This window comes from Alligator sinensis, unplaced genomic scaffold (assembly GCF_000455745.1).
Source record: "Alligator sinensis unplaced genomic scaffold, ASM45574v1 scaffold1059_1, whole genome shotgun sequence".
Lineage (NCBI taxonomy): Eukaryota > Metazoa > Chordata > Crocodylia > Alligatoridae > Alligator > Alligator sinensis.
The window spans coordinates 1,675,264-1,694,771 of NW_005842103.1; the positions used below are offsets into that span (position 1 = coordinate 1,675,264).

The following is a 19,508-nucleotide window of genomic DNA, read 5'->3' on the forward strand; positions in this document are numbered from 1 at the left end:
CCATCGAAGACAAACAGACCAGCAGTTTTCAGCACGGGTTCACAAGCTGCTGATCGTCACACCAATGCCTCGGCCCTAAGCACCACCTTTCCCATTCTGCCCGTCTGCCTAGGCAGAAAGGAGACCCACCCTTTCCCTTCCACGGGGCCACTGCGGCTGGGGCAGGACACGACCAGACCGCACCTGGATGAGGAGGAGAGGGTGCATCTGCGATACCAGGAGCGTGATTTAACCATGTTCTTTGTTCCCTGCAGAGCCCCGGGGGACATCTGACCCCTCGCTCTGCAGCTGTGTCGGGGGGTGGAGGGAAGGCCTTTCCAGCTTCCTGGAGCTGCTGGACAGGGGGCCTGGATGGGAATAAGGTGCCCGGTGCGGTGACGGGGGCTGCTGTGCTGTCTGTCGAGGGATGTCTCCTCAGGGACTGCATCGTCCGAGTCCTTCCCCCTGCAGGAAAGTGCACCGGGACAGCCCCCGAGGAGAACGCTCCCCGCTCCCCTCAAGGCTCATTACTAAACTGCCCAAGCTCTTTTGCAGCCTTGGAAAAATCCCCTCGGTGGGCTCAGCTCTCGCAGGCACCCAGCCTCACCGCACACTGTGCTACAAAGCTAAACCTCGCTTTCAAAAACCCCTCCCAGCCCCCAAAGCATTGCTCGGCCTCCCCAGTTCCCACGTGCGTGCAAAAGCTGACACTCCCCCCTACCTCTGATGTCTGCACACATACACGGGCATCTCGCACGAAGCCGGACTCGTGTCTACAGGCGCCATGGACGGATGTAAAATTTTGCAAAGGGGGGTACCAGAGCGTGAGGTGCAGCATTGCACGTACAACAACAGCATTTTTCTCCAGTTAAAAATAAACTAGAAGCTTTGCCAATATGCACGGGGCCTAGGGCTGTATTGAAGCAAAAACACACAGGACGTCACTGGGACAAATTCTAATGCTGGGCTGTGAAATAGGAGCTTCGTGACCAGGAGCAGCCGGTGGAGAGCAGCACGGCAGAAACAAGGCGAGCTGGATGGGTGGACCATCAAGACCATTCAAAAGAAGAGAGGGTCGTTAGCACCTGTGGAACGAAGAGTTTAGAAGGGATCAGGTAGGTGACGACAAGCCACGAAGTCAACAAACTGATTAGAAATGCTGCAGTCGCTGCCGGGCAGTTGGTTTTAAGCTTGGGGTGGAGCAGGGATCAAAGGGGGTGCAAGTGCATCTCTTGGATCCGCCCCGATGGGAAGATTTCATTTCTGCCGCCTGTCTGAACACAGGCGTGGGGCCTTCCATTGATGTGGCAAAGCAAATTTACTTTCTTTTCTTCCTCGCTCTCGCTACTAAATAATGGATCTTCCGAAAGGTCTCTCTCCGTTCCATTACCAAGATTCAGATAAAATATAATATGTATGTAGAATACATTATCACAGCAGGCTTCTCATGAATGATACATAAGTCGCTAATAACGTGACTATGCACAAAGAGCTCTTTAAAATATTTTCGCCCACTCTGAAATACAACATGGAAATGTTTATCTTGCAAGGAAAGCGCACCCGATTTATAAAGGAACCTGTTCTGCGCGCATCCAAAATAGCCACGCTTAATGGAAATACACGCATCCTGGCATTTAATGGAAATACACGCTCGCTAAAATATTCCTGGTTCATCTCATTTACTACTGTACTTGTCATTAGCAAATCACGGTTAGGCCTTAATATTGGAGCTTGGGCTAATAGCTTATGGAAAATGCATCAAAGAAGAAAGACGATAGCTTCGTGCCTTTGTGAGCGGAAGAAATAGCCAAAAGGTGCAATTTTCTTTAATAAGGTAACGGCAAGAAAATCCCAAGCCCTCGCATCTGAAAACCAGTGATTATAATATGCACATAAAAAGAGAGGGTTTTGCATTACGCTCAAACCACACATCACACTGACAATTATGTCCCTTTCTTTTTCTCCCAAATGCCTGTTGCAGCCCCCAGGACGTGGAAACACCGTCCTCCCCAAGCGGAGTGACTATTAGTGTTTCTTGGGTGTCTTTACCTAGGGGCTTCCCCACTGGACTGCCATACGCACGCGATCTCAGGAGGTCGTGGGCTGCATCTCCCCGCGCAGGTCATTTCTCCTTCCTCCAGCTGCGGGCGATTCCTGCAGAACTGCTGCAGCCCGTGGGAAGCCACGTAAACCCCACTTTGCTTTTCCCCGTGAAAGGGTCATTGGGAAGAGCACGAGTGCTGAGGCTCTCCAGGCCCGCAGTGCGGTTTTCACGGAGGGGACGGCCGTGCTCTGGGAGCTTCCCATCAGACGCAGGGTCCCGTGTTTGGCTGCCGCGCCATCAGCGTGCATCCCCCCGCTGGCTCTGCTTCTCTAGCACAAAGTTTTAGACATTAATTCTGCTTTCTCAGGGGGAAAAAACAACAGGAGGCTCCAGAGTGACTCTTGCCCTGCTCCAGCCAGGCTGCATGTGAAGCCAGGCTTGGCGAGAGGCAGCAGTGACAACAGGGGGGCATTTCCTTCCCCGGTGCCCGCTCCCAGGCTAAGGGGGAACGCCGGGGAGACAGGTGCTGCTGTCCCTGGCTGAGCCCAGCTCCACGCGGAGCCTGGCTGGAGTGGCTCTCGGGCTTCCCTCCTTGCCCGCTGCCCAGGACATCTAGAAATAACAGCAGTCGTGGGTGGGAGAGAGGGAAGGGAAGGGGAGAGGAGGTCCCACTCAGCAAGGAAGGGAAGGGAGAGAGGGGATCCTTATTTGCTTCAAGGAATTAAAATGAAAATACTGCTGCACCCACGACTGGACCTCCCCTGGTTGCCTACCACCACTGCTTTAGGCTACTACCGACTTCTCTTTGCTTTTGTAAATGCATGCCAGAAAAAAGAAAAGATGAAGCAGTTTCAAAAGAAACAGAGAGACTCGGCTCCAGGGAGAGGTGCGCACTGTCGTGACGGTCAATCGGGATGCGCACATGGTTTGCTATCGTCGGGACGCTCTCTGCCCTGGTTCGCACGACTGCAAGATGGAAACACGTTCGCATGACAGTGGGGGCAAAGCTCTGCACAGAAGCAATAGGACAGGCCAGAGGGGAAGCCCAGTATTTACTTGCCATCTGAAGGCATGTTTAAAAAAATGAAACGCTGGCATCTGAACACGTCATCCATCACCTGTAGATGGAACAAGCACTAAACCTGAGGAAAGGATTCCTGCTTCTGTGCAAATCAGTGTTTTGTTAGTCAAAATGGTTGGGAGGGAGGGCGGGCCGGTGTTGCTGTGGGTTGTAACAAGCTGTCCCATTTTACCTTGACAACTTGTTTACAACCTGCTCCTGTCCACGGACAGCTGACAGATGCGATGCAATTAGCAGGAGACGACAATATAAATGCAGCTGAGTGGGGAGTGAGGCGACAGGCTTGCAAACTGCTTCACGTGTTTCCCAGCCTCCAACAGCCCCGCCAATGCTGCATCTGGGCATGGGCAAGTGCAGGCATTGCCTCCACAGTCCCACAGAGAAGGGACCCCAAGCTCAGGGGAGCTGGACTCGGACTCGCCATGAACAAAACCTGCACCGGGCTGATAACCAGGTCTCACGCCGGCCGTGGTGTGACGTGTCTCCATTGCACTCTGTGAAATCACTAAAACACCAAGGCAGTTTGTGCTGCGTTTGTCCGAGGCCTGGCACAGCAGGAGCTTGCCCCTGACTGGTGCCACGTCTGGCCTGCTGTGCACCTCTGAGATGCCCCTCCAGTACCTTGCTCGCAAAAGCCCAGGTCCCACCGGTACACCATTATTCCTCATGACGCGTGCAATCACTGTACGTGGAGGTTCAGATCTACATGCAACCAAGACGGATGTTGCGCATGAAGCTTGACTTGAAAATTCGTCGTCTTTTGCTACCGGGAAACTAGGGTTCAGGAGCAGGATGCCAAATTCGCGAGAGACCAGCCCAGGAGTTGCATAGCTGTAGCACTAAGAGACTAAAGCCTTTGCAGAAAAGTCCCTAGAGACCTTTTGGTAACAGTGTTGAGCCCCAGCTCAAGTCTGGGATCGTGCCCGGTATGCAAAAGCCTATAAAGATACCAGGGGTGAAAGTATAAAGATTTATTGCTAGCTCTTTGCCCTACTCCACTAATTCTGTTTTTGTTTTCAAGCCTCCTTTATCTAAGACTGTCTTCTCCTTATCATTGCAATTGAGCATTAGTTACGGAACAGAGACTTTTGCTTGGGCTATGTGTAGTGGTTTCTAGGTCAAACCTAACAACAGGACCCTCCAAAGGTTTGCAGTGACACGTGATGCTTTTCAGGTACGTGAAACAAAGCATCAGTGGGCTACAGAGACACTGGGTAATGAGATCCTAGAGGGGTGTCAATGAAACAAACCTACCAGCAGCGATCCAGATGCACTAATATCCCCATCAACTGTTCCCAGTGAAGCCAGTCAGATCACCTGGCTGAAGCCCCCAGGTTGAGTAGACCACAGCCCCTTTACCATGGGTTAAGCAGGTACAGTCACTTTGTAGATGACCGTAGGGGTGATGCTGTAGCCAATGCTGCACATGATGCCGAAGGGTATATGCAATGCCTTGGCAGAGGCATTTCTTGGCAGAGACAAGTACCTCTTGGCTGACAGCTCAGCTGGCTGAGATGCCTCTGCTTTTTTAAGGGGCACAACTGTTTCTAGAAAGACCATCCATCTTCATCCGTCACACGGTGCGGTGTTATTTCATCGTATGACTCAAAGCAAAAAATATCACAGAATAAAAGGCCTTTGCCAATTGTGTCTGCTCTTTGCTGCCTGTTTGGATGCACATTCATGGAGCTGAAAGCCAGAAGGGACCATTCAATCTCCTAGTCCGAACTCCTGCATTAAATGAGCCGTGCAATCCATGATCCTGGAGTCTGACAACCCCGGCGCTCACTCAAGCCACTTTCCTGAACACACAGAAAGCTTTTTTGGGGGGCTCTACTCCTGGTGCTTAGGAAGAGTCATACACCTGCAGCTACTCGGTACAAATCACCACTACCAAAACTGAACGGGGCTAAGCCTAGCCATAAGGAAAAGTCCCCAGGGTCAGGTGAGATACCTGGAGTTCACATGCTAAGGTGACAGACCCCCGTAGTAAGGGTGCTGGAATATCAGGACCTAGGACCCCATTTATAAATCAATTTAGAGGGAGGATGGTGTTTGATATGCTGGCTCCCCCCATTTAGTGGCTAGAAGAGGACTAGGAGAGACCACTAGAAACCCATGGGAGCGCTGCACCCAGCTGGAAAGGCTGCCCCTTCCTCTTATCTGCCCACAGGCGGGCAGGACTCCTTGCATTTCCCAAGCTGAAAGGTGGTGTTGCTGCAGAACGACTGTCCGGCGAGGGTGTGACCCCAGGTAAGATGGTTGGCTGGGCACTTGCTTTGCTTGCCAGCTTCAGGAGGCTCAACGGGGTTCCTTCGCATGCAACCTGCCCTGGGCACTAGTCCCCATGAAATTCAGTGAAGGAAAGCGGCATGGTTTTCCCCTTGAGGCTTCTTGTTTAAGCACCAACTCAATGGTATTCAGCTGCTCAGTTCTTGCTCGTTCCCCGGGTGGGGTAGTAAGATGGCTGTCCGGCCTTCATGGAACAACAGCGGTAGAGGAATTACAAGCACGGCCCCATTAAGGGCCTGCAAGTGCAGCTGGTTCACTCACAAAGGGACTGATTTTTATGCAGTTCAGGAGGGCAACTATTGTTTCCTCCGCCTCCAGCCTGATGCAGCGCTTGTGCTAATGAAGCCAGAGCCGACCACAACTAGCGTGCGGCATAGGTCACCGCAGCCGTGCGAGAGACCTTCGCAGGAGATCTGTCAAGGGAGCCGAACTCCAAACAGCCGGTCTATTTTGGAAACAAATGAAATGGGATCTGTCAAGAATAACCCAAATTTTCTGCGGTAATGTCTTGCAGCCTAGGGGAACTGTGGGCTGACCTGCACGTCCCGTGATGGAGTATAACACTGGGAACACACATATTGTGGGCTTAATTTGGAACAGAGGTGGCATGTGATGCATCTTGTTAAAATACACCCAGCTTTGAATTGCTGATCCTCGTGCTTACCCGGTGGAGCTGGAACACAGCCTTGTCCCTGTCTGGTGTCAAGCATAAACTCATAAAATACTTGGACGGAGCTATTTAAGGCACTGAGGGAACTGAAGGCAGATGTTCAAAGAGAGACATAAAAAAAAAAAATCTAGAGAAATGTCAAAATTAAGGATCTGCCTCTGGACAAGAAACGCTCTTGGGACGAGCTCCACAGAACAACAAAACGTCCAGCTCAAGTTTAAGCCTGTTGTTTGGGACAAGAGTCCTAATTTCTCTGGGGAAAAAAATAATCAGATAGAGCAGTGTTTCGCAAACTTTTAGGTAGCAAATACCCCCTAACTTCTGAAAAAGTTAGTAAGTACCCCAACACTCAATTTTCCAGGGGATTTTATATTTACAGACTAAGGTGTGCCGTATGTTGGAAGAAGGGCTGTGTATACAAGGCTGTGATACGACAGATGTCTGATCTGGTGCGGCTAGGGTTGCCACCTTTTACACCAGAGGTGCACAACTCAAGTATGTACCTGTGCTAGAGGGGATGTTGGCCAAAGTTCGGAGGGCTGAACACCAAATTATTAGTGGGGAATTTAATTTTTTTAATTGCACCAAATTTTTTGCCATATTTTGAGGGCAAAAGAGAGAGTTTTGGGGTACCCGCGTGCCACAGGTTGAGAAACTATGAGACAGAGGAAAAAGCCTCGCTTTGCTCTGGCAGAAGTGAAGAAGGCTGCCTGCACCCCGCGTCTGCTCGATCGCACCTCATTCACACCACTCGCTTAGCACGGAGCTACCGAGAAGTGCAAATGTAAAACAGCCTCAGCTGGCAGCGGGGTTTAATGCACGAATGCTTCCTGCCCTGACCTTCAGGTCCCGACGCTCTCAGCTAGTCTCCGCTGGGGAATCGGAGGCGATGCGACACTGTCATTGGCGTTAGGATGCTCTTCTCACCGATGGTGACACGTCTCCTGGAGCCAGGTGCACCGACGTGGAGGGGAAGTTCTCCTGCCTCACTGCCATCAAGTCCACACTGTTATTCTGGAGCCTGCAGCAACAAGCCACTGCCCTGGGAGGATTTTGGAGGGGTCCGATTGCCTCCCCGTCTCGACACTGCACTGCTGCAAGCCAAATGGAAGCGCCGCTGGGTTTAACACAAGATAGATCTGAGATACAGAAATCATATAACCACACCAAGTGGCTTACAGTGGACACACATCCATGCTGTGTGAAATGCTGCCTGGCCCCTTTCCTGCAGTGAATATAAAGAGAGAGAGAAAACCATCGTACCTCCAAAAATACCGTATAGGAAGCAGAGGGGCAACGCTAAAAAACCACACGTTAACGCTACCATCCTGTCGCGTTCTCCGACAGCTTCGCTGACTGCACCTGGCCTATAATATCCACGGGTGTAAATGAGCTTTAAAATGGCAACAAAAACATGGAAAACAAATGGCATCCGCCAACGTTTTAAACATAACAGTAATATTAACCATGCAGGAAACACAAGATTGTTTCACAGCCGCTCGGTAAACACAGCGTTTTGGAGCAAACCTGGCTCATGTAAATACGACAGGAAAACACGCACACAAACAGGTGCCTTCTGCTGGCAAGCACTCGGGAGATTTCCCACTACGCTGTCGTCAAGGCATTTAATAGGGTTCCACACTGATACAGAAGTAATCCGGTTTGGTCGCTATGGATACAGAACACGCCTGATTGGACAGATCTACTAAAATGTTCTCATTTACCCTAACGAGGTGGTTTCATTTGCTAATCCCCTCAACTCGTGCTAAGCCCAACTAGGGGGCACTTGACCAAGGACATCAGAGAGTTAGCTTGGAAAGAAGCTTGAGTAAAGACATGAATGGCAATATAAGCACTTACAGCCAAGTTACTCAGTCCTCTCTTATCAGGATAAAGTAGCAGAAATTCAAAAAGCAAATTTAAAAAGCAATGGATGGCAGGGTTGCTTTCATAAGATATGGTTGTGCTTAGTACTCTGAATAGCAAATGTCTTCACAAAGGACTCTTCACAGCGTAAGAGGTGACTGCATGATGCCGAGCTGAGTAGCATCACGTTTACACTGTCTTCAGAAAAGCGGCATATAGGAAAGTCGGACTGGAAGGGACCCCACAAAGTCATCTAGCCCAGCCCCTGCTCAAGGCAGGATCATCCCTGACTAAACCATCCCAGCCAAGTGTCTGGTTCAACTGCTTTTCAATTTTTCCAAGCATGGAGATCCCCTAGGTAGCCTATTTTAATGCCTGACCACCAGGAACTTCCTCACCTCCAGCTTCAGGGGTGCAGGTTGTAGCTGTGTTGGTCTAAGGACATTTGGGTAAAAAGCCTTGTCTGCTCATCTCCAGCTTAAATTTCCCCCGCTGCATCTCGACTCGGTTGTTCCTGGTCCTGTCCCCCACGGCCAGAGAGACGAGCCCATCTCCATCTTCTCTATAATCACCCTTCAGCGATTTGAAGACTGCAATCAAATCCCTCCTTGGGTTTCTCTTCTCCAGGCTGAATAACCCTAGCTCTTTTTGCCTTTCCCCATCAGTCTGGTCTCCCAGGCCCCTGGCCACTTTTGTTGCCCTGCGCTAGACTATTTCCAAGCAGTGTCCATGTCTTTCTTGAAGTGGGGGCCCAATATATAATCAGTCATCAGCGGGTTTAGGATCTTCTTCACCACTAATCATGGCAAGACCATTAATAAACACTTTGGGGCCCATCTTGAGTATCTGGCACTGGTCATATGCTGTTTGTTGAACAGCGGGCTTTCCAGCCTGGTATATATGCTATGCTCCCACCCCGGCAACTCCACCTATAGCGCAGCTATTCTGCATTTTGGAGCTCTCTCCTTCCCTGAGGTGGGATGGGAGATTTTATATCACTATTGCTGCTGTGAAAGAAATGCACTTGATCCTACGAAAGCTGAGGGTTTCAGCTGCCAAAGGAAGCTCTCCAGAGCCGAGGGGCAGGCAGAGAACTGTCTCCAGTTCTCACGAGTCTCCTCCTTTCAGCCGACAGCCCCGTTATTCCAGAGGAATGCAAGCATTGGGAAGCCAATTGGAGAGATAGCTTAGCCCCTTCTGCTAACAGCTTCATTATTAAGAACGAGAATCTGAGATGTAGCATGGCTTCCCAGAGGAAGCGTAAGTAAATAAAGCATCATAGGTTCTCTGCTTACGTTGCATCAACCTGAAATAGCTGCGTGTTGCATCCACAGTTGCTGCTGTTCCCAAGCACGCTGTAATAGCTGGGCCCAGAATTTAAACGTGTGGCTTACAGTGCCATGTCCAGGAGGGTATTGATGCTAGCCCGTCATTTGTTAATGGGACAAAGCAATAAGAGCAGCTGCTGCCGTTTGGGAACCAGGGAAGAAGAGTCCAGATGGACACGGTGAATGTAAATGTCCTTAATTGCTGGAAGGCAGGCACCTAGCACTCTTCAAGGGGAAAAGTGGACAGCTACAAAAGCCATTACAATATCTCTCCCCATCTTACCCAGGTTAGGCTTCAACTAGCAGCTTGTTATTGAACATTGTTCTCACTGAAGTACTTGGGCAACACTTGATGGGAAAGACGAACCAAGCCAGGCATCCACATATTGCCACAACGCCTCACAATCATCTCATAAAGCCAACCTGGCTGAAAAGCAAAGGCTTACCATCCTTCCCCTGAAAGCAAGCCGCAGAAACCTAGATTCACAGCTGCTGTTGTCTGCAGAGAGTCTTCAAAGCTCCTTTCCAATCCTGGTAAGCAGCCCTGAACTTATTTTCAAGTGTGAATCATTCAGGTCACAAACATAACGGGAAAGAATTCCAGATGCCAGTAAACCCTTTCGTTTAAAGACCAGCTAATCTACTGTGTTGGGCGTCCAGCATCGCGCAGAACTACAAAATGATCACAGTCCAATTTAAGAATTACAGCTGCCGTTCGTCCGTTAAAGGAACTCATCACAGTTGAACGAGCGGTTCTTTTCCCGCTACCTGGGCACTCTCGATGTTCAGACAAGAAAGCTGCTAGGCATCTTTAATCCGATTTTTTTTAAAGGCACCGTCTGTTATTAGCATCTTCAGAACATAAGGGTATCAGAGATGAGATGCGACTTCAGAAAGTGGCACCTATGGATTCAGAAACTAAAATGTGTTTGATGCTTCTGAAAAGTACTTGCAGCTTTTCTTTCTAGAGAAGGATTACCTTTGCAGTGCTGACATGAGTGCCAGGCAGCTCTCAGGGGGTTTAGAGACAGCACTGTCCACTAAGACTGACGATCGGTCTCAGCAAAACCGCACTATACATCTGAATAAGCAAGAGCAATGGTTTCACATCTTCAGGTTCCTATGAATTAAAAAAAAAAAATACCCCACCAAACGGTGACAACCCACCTGATCTCAGATGGCTCGAATATTTTCCAAAAGGATTTATTCCGAGTTGTACACAGTATCATCTGCAATACACTGACACAGCTAGCCGGAGCAAGAGCACATTTTTTAGAAAGAACTGCTTTGCTTTTAGCCAAAGTGATGAAATACGAAACTTTGACAGAAGTAAATCTGAGCAACAAGTGAAATAGATTTGGCCAACTGTATCCCGTCAAAGGAAACAAATGCTAACAGGTAAAAATGTGGTTAAAACACAGCATCATTACGTTGCCAACAGGGACCACCTATTAATAACTTGGTTGAGAACATATTATCAGGGTTCACATGGTTGCTGGTAATAGGGACCATAACAAAGCATACACTTTTTTCTGCCACCGGGACTGCATTAATTAATACCAAATTCCTGTGGCTTAGGCTGGGAACGCCAACGTAATTATGCAAGCATAAGGTTTATGTAAGCATTCAAAATTAACATCTGTTAAGAATCGTAATGGATTTTCATTTGATATAAAACAAGTGCTGGGAAAAAAAAATACAGAGTCAGTAGCAATTCGTTATGCTAGAATAGGCAAAGCAGAGCTTACTCTGTCGTACACTTGAACCGCGGAGCATTTAAGTGAGAGCTCACTATGAGCCACTGTTCAGATGCAATTTCCGCATTTTCAGTTCTTAAAACTAAAATGGACATGTCTGGCCAGAGTGGTTTCCTGAAACTAGGTCAAAGTACCCATTCAAGATCACTTGTGCATTGGTTTCCTAGCAAATTAATCTACCCACACAGATATACGCAACATGTCTCCTGGCAACAGAGAGGCATAAGAAGAAAGCTAAATACATTAATGAGGTAGCTTAGACCGAGTAACTGCAGTTAAAAGTTTTATTGAACAAAAGAAGGTAAAACATGGTAGTCTGAGTTCACTGAGCAAAAAGCAGCTCTCCTGCTGAAGCTGCACTTTGTGCTAAATAACCTTATTAACTGAGACTATACAGAGGACACGGAATATGCAAGTTCTCAACAGCAAAGGAGAAAAGGTAGATTAAATTTCATCTGATGGAACAATCTGATCAAATTTAGTGGCTTACATTAATGTCTCTAGCCCTTATCTACCCCAATTCAGTACAGGAGTACAACTGGATATACAGCTGTATTGAATTCCCATTTGTTAATCGTTTATGCTCCCCTTACAAGTGGAAGCAAGTACCAGGGGTGAGAAAAAACAACGAACTAAAAAACCTTAAGTCGTCTGTTTGAATCGACTCGGGGGGAGAAAAAAAAAAAGCCTTCGATGTTATAAAAAATCCTGGTCTGCACAGGGTCCACTCATACAGCATTAATATTTTTTAAATGATGATTTGATTTCTCCTGTCTGCCTAAGAAACTCCATACGCTCTGAACACACCCACAGAGAAGGGCAGGTGCACAGATATGTCAAAAATACTCTGTGAAAAGAGAGGGAGGTAGCTCAGGCCTCTTGGCAACCTTTTCTCCTCGTTCGCGCGGGTGCAGGCTGCCTCCCTTTAGTATCTGCAGTCAAAGGTGAAAGGAAGAAAGACGCCGGGATCTGAAGTTGGGCAAACAGGTCCGTGTTGGTTACAGTCCCTGCCAATTTGATTTATTGGACTTCCTAATGTAAGTGGTAAGGTACCTCACACCCAGCACACAACACTGAAAACGTACCTAGTTCATACATTTTATGCAGACAAGCTCTCGTTTCTCATCGTGTTAGACATTTGGCTCTGTGGAGTACATTGCGGCATTTGTGTGTTAACCACTTGATAAACGTTGTAGGCCAAACAGACAGCATGGGTAACGTCCAAGTCCTGTGTTTTTCCCAGTCACTGTACCACTGGCTGTAGGCTAAGCCTAACAGATACTACTGAAGGAAAATAATAGACTCCTTGATGCAGTGCAAAGGTATTACTACAACGTCGTAAGTCAACGGATGTTTTTAAGGTGCTGAAAGAGGAGATTCTCTAGACGGTGACCCTGTGTTGTCCTCTGGGGGAAAAACAGTAAGAGTGCAGGCTCGAATACCGCCAAGCGATTCGGGGAGATCAAAGACCTTGTGCCACTCATCCTTTTCTGGGTCGTATTTCTGGACTATTTCCACCATGCAGCGATTATTCCATGAGTACCCTCCAACAACGTAGATTTTATTTTCAAAGACGGCAACTCCAACATCACTCTGCCCACGGAGCATAGCAGCAATTGGAGTCCACTGGTCTAGGGTTGGTGAATAATATTCACAGCTTAGAACATCATCATAATCACTGGTCCCTCTAAAGTGATTTCCACCGATAACGTAAAGCTTATCTCCTACAGTACACATGCAATGCAGGCCTCTGACCGTTGTCATCGGAGCCTTCTGAGTCCATTTATCCGTGTCGGGGTCAAAGCACATGAGTTCCTTTTGGAAAGTATCGTGGGTAATTCCCCCTAAAGAGACAGACATTAGTCAGTGATCCTGACCTTTGAATAAACAGTCACTGCAAAAATGCAAACTCCGTCCAACTGAAATGAGTATAACTGCTGAAGCGATGAGTACTTTAGGAAGAAGCATGCCAAACGTAGGACTTTACAAAGCAGGAAAAAGGCACTGGGGGTGGTGAAGTACTCCCAGACCCCTGCCAGCAGGGACCCTGCCTCGAGTGGCTGTGCTGGGAAGGCCATGACACTGCTCAAGCACACACAACACACAGCCCGTGGCCCCATCCCCATCCTCTTCACTCGTATCGACGGTCAGCCCGCATCCAGCTGTCTGCAGAACCTGCACTGCAGGGACCTGTACAGGGGATGGCAGAGGTCCTAAGATGCCGCTGAACCTCCCCTATGAACTAAACTGGGGAAACGCACGTTCAGACGATCCCCCTTTATTCATGCATCTAAAGGAGGCAATTTGGGCCTCGGACAACTCTACATAGGTGAGGTCGATTTTCAGAAGACAGAAAATGGCTGCCTGATTCTGTGCTTCCTGGATTGGCCATCTCCTTCCCATTTAATTGGATTTCCAGGGTTAAGATTAAAGAGCCAGCCACAGCTTGGAGAAATGCAGGCGCATTTCGCTGCTCACCATCCCAGCTACCACTGACAAGTGCGCTAATGTGTCTTTTACTTGCTTTTCCAACTGACAGGCAATGGTCAAGTGTGCCTGAGTGACCCCAGAAGTCCAGGGGGTCCCATTACCATCGCTTTGGCTGTGCTAGTGGATGTGAAAGGACAGATAACTGATACCCCTCAAAGCATGCACAAATGCAAGAGGAGTCCATCTGCTCCTGATGCAGCTTCCTACATGTAAGCATGTAAAATTTAGTCTGAAACTCAACTGGCGAACACGAGTTTTCCATTTCCATCCACTAGATAGATCGGCTGCTTTAAGATGATGCTTTCTCTTTGACATGGGTATTATGTAACACCATCACAGGTATGTAAGCAGAAACTCAAGCAGAGGGCTGAAACTTAATTTTAATTTGATTAAAAAAATTCTCTTGCAAAATGGCAAATCCCTAATTTTGGCCAAAAGCCAAAAACTTCCAAAAATTAAGAACCTTCCTAAAGATAACTCAACCTATTGAAGCCAGCCTTTCGTGTCCAGGCTCAGTCTATGGCTATCAAACCAAATTTCCCAAAACATCTCTCAAGTTTTTGGTCGAACAGCATTGTTAGAGTGGTTGTAGACAACACAGCGGACGAAATGCACAGGTTTCAGCTCCACTGTGGTCACACGAAAGAATCGTGCTACTGAGGCCAATGGAAATTGTGACTCAAGGGTACACATTTAGAAGGAGCAAAAAATATGGGCACAGAGCCTAACACGCTGCATTACTTACGAAACACATATGGGGTAAGAGGAGATCGGGTAGGGACCATATACTGATTTGGCATGGAAACCTCTTCACTACAGAATAAATATCTGGGAGGTCTGACACCTTGCTATCTCAGGATACTTGCTAATCCACTATTAATCAGAGGATGAAAGTTACTTAACAAAATAGTAAAAGTAACATACTGTGGCTGACCTTAAAATATTTCCTGCTGTACCTCAGATCAGCAGATAATGCTGTCTCTTTATTCATAGCATTATCTCAACTTTCCAGCACTTACTGAGGTAATCAAGCCAAAATGGACAAGTTTTTAATAGCTTCTTCTGCATGACTGAACCATGTAGGTGTTTGAGCACAGCTGTCAGAAAAATCCTACTCTGAAGCTTAAAGCATGCAAAAGTCTGCAGTGCAATTCAAAGATGCTTAACATGCGAGGATCTGTTAACAGGGGTAACCATCTAAAACTGTTTTTTGGAGGGTGAGAAATATGTTATTTCACCAGTTTTGTACGAAAGACATGCAGCATGCAGACATATGACATGCAAAGAATAATTCCTTTCATTTTCCTTCTGCCTCTGTAGGAAGAAAAGCTGTGTAGCTGAGCACACCGTGTGGGCACATTTTGTTCAAATACTTATAAGAACGATTTACCTGAAATATACATTAATCCCCCGTACACTGTTCCTGCATGGCCATAGTGGGGCTCGTTCATTTTTGCAACATAGCTCCATTCATTCATTCTCGGATTGTAACATTCCACTGTGGCTGTTGGAAAAGAACAAAAACCAGAAAAAATATAAAAAGCATTGAATGTGTGCGTCGCAATTGGATTTTGAGTTAACAACAGATGCTCATATAGTCATAAAAAGGCAGCACATCAGTGAAAACTGTTAAGGATGGAAGAAAACTTCAAAAGGTATGCTCAGATGCTACGTCTAGTTAAAGGCATCACTAAACTTCAATATTTCTGTCCTGCAGGAGTAGCAGAAAATAACTTTTACCCATGTTTCCCCAAGTTTCCTCAGTACAGGTGCGGCTTTATCTGCCACATCTCTCGAATATTTTGCTGAGGATATACATGCATGTGCACACACCCACAAACACACACACAGAGCAAAAAGAAAAAGGAAAAATAAAATGAGATGCAACTGCTTTTCTACTTCTTCCTCTGATGCCAGGGTCTTGTGCAACTAGAAATGGTACAAACTTGAAACACGTCTGCTTATGAGAGGGGATTTGAAAAGATTAGGAAGTCTTAAGCCCCTCTGTCAGTCCTTTTTCCCCCAAACACATCTCCCCACCCATGCACAGATGATTTCAAAGCAGCTTGTTTCCTTACAGCTCTGCATTAAAATGCTTTTATGCTACCCAATGATCACCTGCAAGGACACTGGGCAGACCTGCTTTAGGAATTTAACATCCCCTTTGCAATAACAGTTACTTGCTAACGTTACGGCCATCCCTTGCGGCGTGGGACCCTTCACAGACAGAAGCCCAGATGGCTTTTGGGATTCAAGCTGTAGCAGGACACGGAGCAGACTCCTACTGATGTCAGTGGGCAGCCACGTGGGCGAAGGCTACGCTCGGTGCAACCGTCTCTGGGGGCTGAGGCCTAACGAAGCATTTCACGGGCGCAAGGACCAGGGCAACAATACAAACACATGACTTGTGAATGTAATGGATGCTTTGGAGCACACTGCGCTGTACGATAAAGAAACTGCAATGTGCGTTTCCAAGGAGAAATAAGCTTGGAGAAGATGCTGGCTGAAGACAAGCTGACTGGCTCAACAATGAAGTTCTAGATTTAGATGGCCAAGTAAAAGCCCCACAGGTGGGCCTAGGAGAAAGGCATGAAGGAAGTATTCAGAATAGCAGCCTGAGGAGGTGCTTCTGGGTGTTGCACGTCCCCTAGTATCGTGATGCTGCAACGCAGGATGCAGATGCTGACAGCCCTTGCTCATGCAGCCATGAAGGAAAGTTATACCTCAGTATTATGGTCCCCTCTTACAAGTACCAGTTTCAAAATTCACACACATGGAAAAAGAAAAACGCCTGTTTGCAGAAAGGTATTACACAAATCCAGGGCTGGGTTTTGTTCAGATTTAGACAAGTGCTGAAAATCCCAGCCAGGTCAGTCTCTCCAGCCACCTATGTGATATACAGCTATTAGGCCTGTGCAAAGTGGCTAGTACTTGATTCAGATTCAACCGATTCGGGAGGCAGCAATTCGATTCGGTGATTCAAATCACTGTCCCGAATCAATTGTCAGTATTCATGGATAACTCAGTGCCATAATAATGAGTACAAGGACTATAAAAGACAGTTTTACAAGTACACAGACTATTTTAAATAGACCAAAACATTTCTTTGGGACCAACCCATACGACAAATATATCTTTGTGAAAGCAACTGAGAACTGAAGGCCAGATCCTGCTCATGTAATGTGAGCTTGGGAAAAAGGGGTCCCAATATATAGGCCACGAAGCTCCCTAAATTGAAGTTAACTACTACCCAATGAAGAACCTCTCTACTCTTACAAAACATAATGTGCCATTTTGTACCTCCAAGCAGTCACAACCCTGGCTCTATATAACATCAAAGATAAAACTTCCAGTACAACAGCACCTTGGACAAGTGATTCAGCTGAACTTGGGTGCAGAGACGCATGGCTGTCTGAGGTAGGTGCTATTATAGCCCCCGGCCTGCAAATGCTGGTTTGCACTGAGCAAATGGTTATGCCGAAGGGAAGCTGACAGTGGTAGTGGATGTAGGACACACATCCCAGCATAACTTTGTCCACTGCAAACTTATTTTGGATTGCCTTTGAAGTAATCTCATGCCAGGGAATAGCATTTCCTCTGCACGTCCCATTTCAGCTTCATTTCTCCTCGGGAGTAAATTAAGAATACTCTAGACTAAGTGCGTTCTGCATCCACGTTCTTAACGGGTAATTTCTCAGATATCTTTCCAATACCAGGTGCCTGATGCTTGCCGCAGCCCAGAGCCCTCTCTTACGTTTCTCACGCAAGAAAAGACCAAGACTGATGGCTTAACTTACGGGTCTGAGAAAGCTACAGGTCAGGAATCCACAGCTGTAGGATGCAACATGCTCAGATTCACAGGTATGGCTTTGTAAGACAATTTAGGTTTATGAAAATGATGAAATACGAGGAACCTTAGCCTAAAATGTTTTGTTCTGGTATTTTTTAGCATGAGTCTCTTGAATTAATTGCTGCCAATGGTACCAACTCTTTTTGAGGAACCTTGCAGGATGGACAAAAGTAGACACCAAACTAATTTGTAAATGGAGGTAATTTATATAAGCTGTAGCCTGCCTTGCCAAGTCTCCAATATAGAAAAGGCAGCCTCGGATGATTATCTCCTAATACTCAAATGATTAAGATTCAAGTAAATCAATCCTTCATAAAAACATCTCCATAATAAAAATCCTTACCTGCTGTTGTACCAAAATTAAACAGCTCTGTGACTCTGTAGGCAGCATTTATAAGACAGAGAGAGCACGAGTGCACACATGCTCTAGCACAACAGAGGCCAGCCTTTTGGGCAGGCTTGCCACAAATTAGGCCTACACGCTCCCAGAGCCGCTCTGATCCCCTTCTTCAGTCTGCTGCTCTGCTTTCTGCTCCCTACCCTGGCTACCATGCTTCCCTGTACCATGTTTCCCTGTAGACCTGTTATGTGCCACACATGGAAGTTGCCCATGCCACTTATGGCACCCCTGCTCTAACAGGTTTCATTTTCATACGGCCCAAAAGAAATGACTGTTTCGTGATGGCACTCGCTTAGGTGCACCAAGATTTATGAACTGTACGCCACTGCCAGGAGACCTATCAGTCACCCATGTCGATGCAAGTGTCAAAGACGTGACTAAGCGTGAACACATTAGACTTGGCGCCAGGCGTGCAAGTGTCTTGGACAAAGACGGATAGGACTCTTTAATTCCTAAAACCACTGCTCTGCTCTTTCTGAGCAGAGCCACCACCCTTCCCGTGTCATTCCTCCACCAAAAAGGCACTCTGTTTCTGCCTATTTCTATGGAGACCACCGCCAGAAACAGGGTGTACAAAAACTTCTGAGAGCAGGAAAAATGGGCCTGAGTTGTCAGTGAATAGAGTAGTCCTAGGTATACACTCATGGATGCCCTCCTGCCTACCTTCAACTGGTGTGACCTAATTAGGCATGCCACAGTCAAATAATATGCATTAGTCCTTATTTCCTTATATAAGCTAATGCATCTAGGTGCATAAGAATACCACCATGGCCTTTTAGGGTTACAAGTTTAATAGTTGGGGTTTTTTTCCTTTTAAAGTACAAAATTCAGTTTTGCTCTTCCTAAAACATAAAACTTTGAAGACTTTTGGGGAAATTTAAGTATTAGTAAGTGATATTTGGTTCTTAAAGACTTTGCACTTCCCTATACATCTTAATTTTCATCTTATTTCCTCAAGTGCAGTTGATTTCTTGGGGTTCTGCCACAGTCGTGTCAGCCTTATATTTACTGCACTTTGCATGACTAATTTCTAGCAGTTGTGCCAGTATCAGTTATTTGTAAAATTTTCATTCAATTTTCATTCAATTCTCTACCCAGACATTATAGAAAACACAATTTTCTCATTATGTCTCTTTATTTAAAGTTGTCATACTTAATTTTCTTGTTAATTGGATTTTAGGTTGGTTAACTACTACAAGCCTTTGAAATGCAGAGTTATCTGCTCAATGGATGAAGGCATCCCAAATTGGTAAGCGTGGGATGGAAAGGGCATCGGTAACTAAACTGATGCCATCTGGAGCCAAAACCTTTTTTTGTTCTTATGGTGCACACATTTACGCTCTAGACTGCCACGCAGCAAAGTCCAAGCCTACATATTGCTAGGCCAACAATTTATTCTTACAATTTTGCCTACTTTTTAAATGGACGAGAAGGTAGCTTGACCATTTACCTTCCAATCAGCATATCAACAGCACCAAGTTTATCAGGCCAGTTAACTAAGTGAACAGTAAGTGGGGGTTATCCCATAGAGTTTTCTCTCTGCATTTCCCTGGATGCTGGAGGGGGGAAATCTCTTTTAAAAAAGAGCAAAATTCTAGAAAATCATCAAGGACAAAAGTAGCCAATAAATTACACAGGATAGAAGCACGAGTAAAAATTCAGCTAGTTGCCCACCTCCCTTCATTCTTTTTCCAGCCCACACAGCAAAAGGTCCCATGGGCAGAAGGGGAACGGGGTAGATTTAAGGCACA

The 19,508-nt window shown here is 46.7% G+C and overlaps 1 protein-coding gene across 13 annotated transcripts in view; it reads right to left on the reverse strand.

Annotated features, from left to right (window-relative positions):
- Positions 1–11,287: 11,287 nt before the first annotated feature.
- KLHL13 (kelch like family member 13) overlaps positions 11,288–19,508 on the reverse strand; it is a 108,279-nt gene continuing 100,058 nt past the window's right edge. For all 13 annotated transcript variants that reach the window (XM_025205071.1, XM_014520309.2, XM_025205069.1 and 10 more), the window contains 2 exons: positions 14,898–15,011; positions 11,288–12,861 (listed from right to left, as the gene is read on the reverse strand). In XM_025205071.1, the coding sequence (XP_025060856.1) occupies positions 12,374–12,861; positions 14,898–15,011 (602 nt within the window). In that variant the 3' untranslated portion in view covers positions 11,288–12,373. The remainder of the gene's footprint in view (positions 12,862–14,897; positions 15,012–19,508) is intronic.